The 7,648-nt window shown below is 37.9% G+C and overlaps 2 protein-coding genes across 2 annotated transcripts; both read left to right on the top strand.

Annotated features, from left to right (window-relative positions):
* Nucleotides 1-2,557: 2,557 nt before the first annotated feature.
* crygmxl2 (crystallin, gamma MX, like 2) lies at nt 2,558-3,955 on the top strand. Its single transcript, XM_043254237.1, has 3 exons — nt 2,558-2,703; nt 2,968-3,210; nt 3,677-3,955. The coding sequence occupies exons 1-3, from the start codon at nt 2,695-2,697 to the stop codon at nt 3,953-3,955; spliced, it is 531 nt and encodes a 176-aa protein (XP_043110172.1). The 5' UTR covers nt 2,558-2,694.
* A 667-nt stretch (nt 3,956-4,622) lies between these two features.
* crygmx (crystallin, gamma MX) lies at nt 4,623-6,092 on the top strand. Its single transcript, XM_043254360.1, has 3 exons — nt 4,623-4,631; nt 5,170-5,454; nt 5,817-6,092. The coding sequence occupies exons 1-3, from the start codon at nt 4,623-4,625 to the stop codon at nt 6,090-6,092; spliced, it is 570 nt and encodes a 189-aa protein (XP_043110295.1).
* Nucleotides 6,093-7,648: the final 1,556 nt, after the last annotated feature.

The following is a 7,648-nucleotide window of genomic DNA, read 5'->3' as shown; positions in this document are numbered from 1 at the left end:
ACCAAGAGAGAAAGCTTGGGCTTATTTGAAGTATTTTGCCCCGTGTGGGGATGAAATGTCTTGTAGTGCTTTCAAGATTACTATTTGCAAGCCTGTGATGTGAGAGAACCATTCCTGTAGTGCAGAGTACATGTGGTACAGTAATCGCTAACTAAGCCAAGAAAAAAGCTGAGAAGAGGAGGAGACAGAAAGTTAGATTAAAAGACATTTTCTCACAAAAGATATAAGACTAGTCAATCATTTATACAATTGTGTCCAAAAACGTCCGAGACCACTAGTAAAAAATGCTGTTTAATATTATTATTACATTTGTTTAGCACCAAATCATTATATTAGAATGATTTCTGAAGGATGTGAAACTGAAGACTGGAGTAATGGCTGAAAATCTGCTTTGGAGCAATAGCTTTGACCTTTTGACTCGTAGTGTGTTTAAAAAAAAATTGTACAAATTATAGCATCAGTATAAAATTTAGGGTTGAAAATGTGAAATTCAAAAGTTGAAGTTTATTTCTGATATATATTTTTTAGATACTGGCATTTAGTCTAAAATAAATTAAAAAGTGAGGAAAAATAACCAGCTAGCTAATTAGATTAGCTAATTAGTTAAGTTCTCTATAAATAAACTGAATCTTAAATATATCTTCTTCATTTAATAATAATTTCATTTTAATTGTCCATTTGATGTCATAATGTTTCTTTGTTGTCATTTTTTGAAATTGAAAAACTTTCTGTTTATGCAGGTTTAAAATAGATTTTCAGCGTGATCGGTGAAGATCAGTCTTTGGACTTTTTGCATATTTGAGATCTGACACGTTAATAATATTTGTGACTGTCAGCTCAAGCCCATGACAGATAAAGAAACAAAACGCTAACTACAACTTCTCTCGCTCTCCGAGCCGAGTTTTAAAACGATGCCGGAGTGGCTATCAAAGAACAGTGTGGCTATTGTTTTACAAAAAGCTGTCTATCTCTGGAGTAAAACGGGCAAAAAACAATACACAAAACAGAGCGTTGCTCCTCATCTTGATGAAAGGAGAGATGTAGAGAGTGAAGCTCAGCTTTGAAAAGAATAGAAACACAAGGCCAACTCTCTTTGGCCTTTTGCCTGTCAGCTGAGGGGTTTGCTTACATGCCAGAGTCGACTGTCCTAGAGTTGAAACAACCATCACACAATAACACAAACACAAACACATGAAATGTATGACCCACCTCAACACAGCCTTATGAAGACCTTGCATCAGAGCGACTCTTCAGGCTATGGAAGCAAAAGAAGGCAACATATTGTCGGAGGTTATGTCAACACATTCCAGAACAATCAATAGTGTCAGAATCACTTAGATGAGAGCCTGAAATGCACACGGCAGGAAAAATAGACACCAGATGTACTATAATGTGCGCTGTGATGAAGCCACTCTCGGATGCTCTGTGATTAGTATTTAAAAATAAATAATTCAATAAAAATCTCCAGACCAACCGGTTGACAAAATGTCTGTCAAGCTGGTTTGCCTCAATCTAAACAGAATGTGACAGTTGCATTTCTCTGTAATTGCATATTTGATGATGACATCAAAAAACAAAGCTATAGAGAACAAATCGTGCCATATAGGGATTTCAAAAAAACCTGTGATGAACATTTGCTTTATCTGCGGCCTCGACACTGGAGTGCAGTTCACATGTAGAAATGGAAGGAAGATGTGAAGAGAACTACGTTTGGAAATTTGGATTTTTAGAAGTTTTCCGACATAAAAATTCTTTATTAGTCGAACAATGATTTAGCAGATCTTAATCTAGAAGTTGTACAGAATATCAAATATTTCTTATTCATTTAATAAGCAGTTTTATTTGAATCATCCAGTTTATGTCGTAATGTTTTATAATGTTATTATTTTTTAAACTTCTCCTACATTTTTTTCTGTACATCTCCCAGTTAAAGAGGACTTTACAATTTGTAAAGAAAAAATAACTGGTAACAATTGTAGGGGAAATGTTTACTTGAATGAGTGGATCATCAAATATGATATTAAATAAAATAAATATAATAAAATAAAATTCACAATGTTTATGTTATACTATTTTTTAAAAAATTAAAATATATATAAAGATTAATATATATCTCGATTAACTGACTAATTGCCAATTTTGACAGCCATGTAATCTTTTTCATCTCAGAATTTGAAAGTGTCCTAGCATCCCCCTATCGGCCGTCTGGGAGTCTGTGAAGCCCAGCTCGAAAACTCACTGTTTTTAGAATAACATAAACTTTTAGGATAACTTTAACTTAAATCAACTGAAACTTGTGCTTTCTTTCAAATTTGTTTACATGCCATTTTTACTTCACATTGTGCCATATACAGAAAGGCCTGTTATAATGCCTCCTGATCCTTTTGTGGCGTGTTGTGAAAAGAGCACATCACCGGGTCATGGGTGAACAAGGCTTGGTGTGCTGGTAAGGCTCATGAGGTGAGGGGAATTTGTATAGGTAAACTCTAGCATTCGGGAATAATGGGAGAGTGGCTTTAGTTGTCTTTAGAGAAATGAATAATGGAAAGGTCTGTGACGTTTTCAAAGGTAAACTCTAGTTTCTGTGACGTGCCTCTGGCAGCAGTGTGTATACATCTGTAGAAGAGTATAAAAGGTCCACCAGGACCTCGATGGCAGTACGGCAGAACGGCGTGGACATCCTGCTCTGCAGCCATGGGAAAGGTAGGCGCTGAAAGTTGTGGCTTCTGGTTAAAGTCATACTTAATGCTTAGAATTGGCATTTTCACAAGGGACATGAGCTTCACCTTGACTTGGAACAACCTGAAGAACACATAGTCTGAAAGGAGCTTCAAAGGTCAAACTAGTCAGACGATCATCCATAGAAGTTTAGCCATGATATGTGCTGCTTTCACATAAGATTGGACAAAGTTTGCATATTCATTCACCACTTCCACTCGCTAACATACTCTTTCCTTCTGCCGTCAGATCATCTTCTACGAAGGCTCCAACTTCCAGGGGCGCTCTTATGAGTGCTCTGCTGACTGCACTGACACTTTTAGATACTTCAACTGCTGCAACTCCATACGGGTCATGGGGGGTCACTGGGTGGGCTACGAGAAGCCCTACTATATGGGGTATCAGTACATCCTGGGCCGTGGGGAGTATCCTAACTTTCACCACTGGATGGGCTTCAACAGTTGTATCAGATCTTGTCAGATGTTCCCCCCAGTAAGTCAATCAAACTGATGGGTTTTATTTCACACAGTTAGACACCTTTTAAAAAAAGCAACGTCAATCAACGAGCCCTTTGAAGTAATTCATATATGCAGGGGAAAAAAACAGGTTCACAGGTCCACCAGGAGATTTAGTTATTTGAAATGGAGCAAGACACACTCCGATGACTGCGCAGCTCATCATAATTCCATTCATCTCTGTTTTTGGCAGTGGAAGAATCATGACACTGTCACTAGAGTTTGTTCGACAAAAATGACTAAACGTCTACTTGAAAATCTTTGAAAGTTGCACGTTTACAGCAGGAAGTCATGTTCAAAGGCTCAGTCTCAACAGCGACATCAAGAATGTTCAAGGTTTTCTCCCAAACGTTCTGACAACTGGTCTCTCAAATGTCTCCGCGTTTGCCCTGATTATTGATTCCTCTAAAGCCCTAACTGCTGTTTTTCTCCCCACACAACAGTACAGAGGTGCCTACCGCATGAGAATCTACAACAGACCTGAAATGTACGGAAACATGATGGAGTTCACAGATGACTGCCCCAATGTCTACGACCGTTTTGGCTACCACGGCATCTACTCCTGTAACTGTATGGAGGGCTACTGGTGCTTTTACGAGCACCCCAATTACAGAGGGCGTCAGTATTTCCTGCGGCCCGGAGAGTACAGAGCCTGCAGCGAATGGGGTTGCATGAATCCCATGATTGGCTCCTTTAGGAGAATGAGGAGCAGTTTAATGTAAACTGTGTCTTTTTATGCCCATTAAAGACGCTGAAACTGATTAAAACGGTTCTTGCATGCTGTCTTTTCTTCATGACGCTTTGAATTATTTGGTAGCGTAGGAAACAGAAAGTTTCTTCAGCTTGCCAGTTGTTTTTCGTATAAACATCCATTGATCCGTTGGCCAATACACATCAAAATAAAGACATGCATGTCAGTTTCAAACCAAACTCAACTCTATAAATCTGACGTGGTTGAAGAATTCATTTTAGTCTCATTCCAAACCATAAAACAAGCTGATCAAAATAAAAAAGTGAGAGGACAGTTTCAAGGAAATCACTTCATATCCCAGCTTCATATTAGGATTTTATCTGCATTTATGTGTCCCTGCCAGTTCATGGCATTTACATGTAAAGCCCTGAAGCAACTAAAAGCAGAGTTTGCAACTTTTTTGTCAAGCACTGAAAAGTGCAGTGGTGCTGTCTTTGGAGAGAGAGAGAGAAAAAAAAGCTTGCAAAGACACAAAGGAGGTTACACACTGGCTGATCTACAGTCACATCTACTCTATAGAACACATTGTGCTGACCAGACAGAGTTTTGTGAGTCACACACAAAGCCCTGATCCATGCCGGGTCTATAAAGAGGTCCTGACCTCAGAAATGGTTTGGTCCGCTCAGAGAACAGTCACAATGGCAAAGGTAAGTGACTAAATTGTGTCTGTAATAATTTTAATATAATACATGTTGAAAAAGCATGATAAAATAATCAACTCTGTATTAAGTAAAGATACTTAATATAAATATATATATTTTTTATTATATGGTAATCAGAGTTTTAGATTTTGTAGCAGTCACAGCTTCTTTTTTAAGGGAGTGTATTTTATGGACAAAAGAATGAATTACAATTGAATTCAGCCTTGCTTAACCTTAGTACAGAAAAAAAGGTGTTCTTGACTATATCAATCCTATTATGTTGTGAAATGTTATGGTTCCAAGCATGTTCATTTTGCTTTAAATTGTAGAAAATATGAATTCCAACAATGAAGCAAGAGAGCTTTTAGCCTAAGGTAGCCCTGTTGAGTTCAGTTAAGGTTTATGACTAAATCTGTGTAAATAGTGTAGGCAAAAATAAATAAATTGACAGACCATAAAATATTCACTTCTTTGAATAGTACTATTAAAAAGAACTATTTAGAAACAACTTAGAAAAAGAACAAATGAAACTTCAGATTTAAAGTGTACCTGTAATGTTTCTTCTTTCTCTACATCCGTCCAACAGATTATTTTCTATGAAGAGAAAAAGTTCCAGGGCCGTCACTATGAGTGCACTGGAGACTGCGCTGACATGCAGGCCCACTTTTCTCGCTGCAACTCCATCCGAGTAGACAGTGGAAGCTGGGTGGCCTATGAGAAGCCCAACTACGCTGGATACCAGTACATGCTGTCCAAGGGTGAATACCCTGATTTCCAGCACTGGGCTGGATTTAACGACTGCATTCGCTCCTGCCGCATGGTTCCTCCTGTGAGTCTTTACCGTACAGTCAGTAGAGGTAGAAAACAGAACGATTAAAAAGAACTTATTGGGACAGGAAAACATTTTTAATTGGGTCATTAGAATCTAGCTCACTGAAAATAATGACTGTTCTTCGAGTAATTCTGTAATTCACTTTTTTTCAATTGGATTTAAAGTTTGGGAAGTTAACTTTGTTTATGATATGAGAACAAACTCGATTTCTCAGACACTCACCTCATCTGCTTTTGATCGACTGAATAGAGTCCAACCCCAAACTCATCGCTATTGGCTGATCCGATATTGCCATGTCAGGCAACAGTGTCTTTTTGGGGAGGGTTTTTTTTATGTAACACTGCTTACTTTTTCCCTAGTACACTGGAAACTACAGGATGAAGATCTTCGAGCGCTCTGATTTCGGTGGTCAGGCAATGGAGCTGAATGAAGATTGCCCTGATCTACGTCAGCGATTCCACAACGGAGACGTCTCTTCAGTCAATGTCATGGAAGGCTACTGGATCCTCCACGAGCACCCCAACTACACTGGCCGCCAGTTCTTCCTGCGTCCTGGCGAATACAGGAGGTACATCGAGTGGGGCAGTCCAAGTCCTACCATGGGCTCCCTGCGACGTGTGACTGAGCTCAACTGAAGATCCAAATCACACAACCACCTCTCCCAGTGTGTCAACAGCAATGCCTGTCCATGCAGCGACTACGTCTGACCTTCGGGTCTGTGGATCTGTCATGCTGAATGTATTTGTGATGCTTGCTTTATTCTGGCTCAAGTGCCATTTAGCCTCACTTAATTAGGGCTATTTGTCTCTTTTAGCACTGTTGACTGAGCAAACTGTATTTTACCAGCAGCTTTCCCTTCCCAACTACAACTGGAAATAAAGGAAAATTTGATTAAAATCAAACAAATGTCATGTTTACGGAGTGAATGCCACATTCCGACATTCATGGAGGTAGATTTAAGACTATTTAGGGGCCAATTAAAGAAAAATCAATTGGTAGAAAAAAATATGGAGCAGACAATGAGGTGTATTAGCAGCACAATCCTGGAATACGGAAATAACTTTTGCAGTAACTTCTCATTACACTGCCTCTTCTGTATTTTTGTCTTGTTTACAAATGCAAATGTCTTAAAAATGTTTAATCATCGTAAATCTTGTTTTCTGACAAATTTGTTTAAAAAAAAAAAATGGAAAAAATATCTGCCAAACAGGCTTAAAAGAATCAACATTATTAGCTTAAAAAACATTCATACAACATTTTCAACATATTTGTTTTAGTTTTAAGCATTTACTCAATATCGGATAAAAATCAATTTGTATCTTAAATTTAGGATGCTTAGATTGGAAAGCAATATATATATATATATATATATATATATATATATATATATATATATATATAGACTTTATTTTTTCAGTTCATGCAACATCTATTGGCATGATTTTATGAAATTATTAGTTGTAAATAGGGTGAAAAAAAAGGGTCAAACTAAGACTTTGTAAATCCCTTTTAAAACCCACAGAAATCTTGAATGAATGAAACGTGTCAAAATGATGTTGCATGCAGGATACGTCCATCGGCTTGATCGGACATGATGTCATCTCATGCCTGAGAGACAAAAGAAAATTATTAAGGAAACCGCTTGTTCTTTGAACTTAGTTATTAAAGAACAAAAAAAGTGGTATCTGAGGATGGTAGAGCAGAAGATTTTTATAAGATCACATGATGTCTAGCAGACGCTTTGGGCCCTTGAAAGAGGCCTGTATTAGCAGCACATCATAGGGCAACGCAGACTCAAAGAGGAAAAGTCAAAGTGGCCTGGTCTTAGCCCCGAGCATGCGGCTCTCTCAGAACACTAAACAAATCCAAGTCCATATCTCAGCTCATGCATTTTTCATAAGGTATGGATACCGAGCTCTTTCAGAGATAAATATCAATTATTGAAATTGTTAATTAGAAGCCCATAATTGGCAAAGATACAAATGAATAAATAACTTTGACGATTAATTATTGATTTGAAAAAATTACGCTCTGCAGGGAACACATTTGAGTCTCTAAAGATCAAGGAAGCACAAGAAATATGAGTTTTCGCCTCAAGTAATGTTCAATTAAAGCTGTACTGACTGTGAAAGTCCGATGGCTTGTCATGAGACTGGTTCTTTTGAATTTCACATCCATATGCCTTAAACTC

Source organism: Puntigrus tetrazona, chromosome 12, assembly GCF_018831695.1.
Source record: "Puntigrus tetrazona isolate hp1 chromosome 12, ASM1883169v1, whole genome shotgun sequence".
NCBI classification, from domain to species: Eukaryota; Metazoa; Chordata; class Actinopteri; order Cypriniformes; family Cyprinidae; genus Puntigrus; species Puntigrus tetrazona.
The sequence above is the reverse complement of the archived record's forward strand: the minus strand, read 5'-3'. Positions and strand labels throughout refer to the sequence as shown.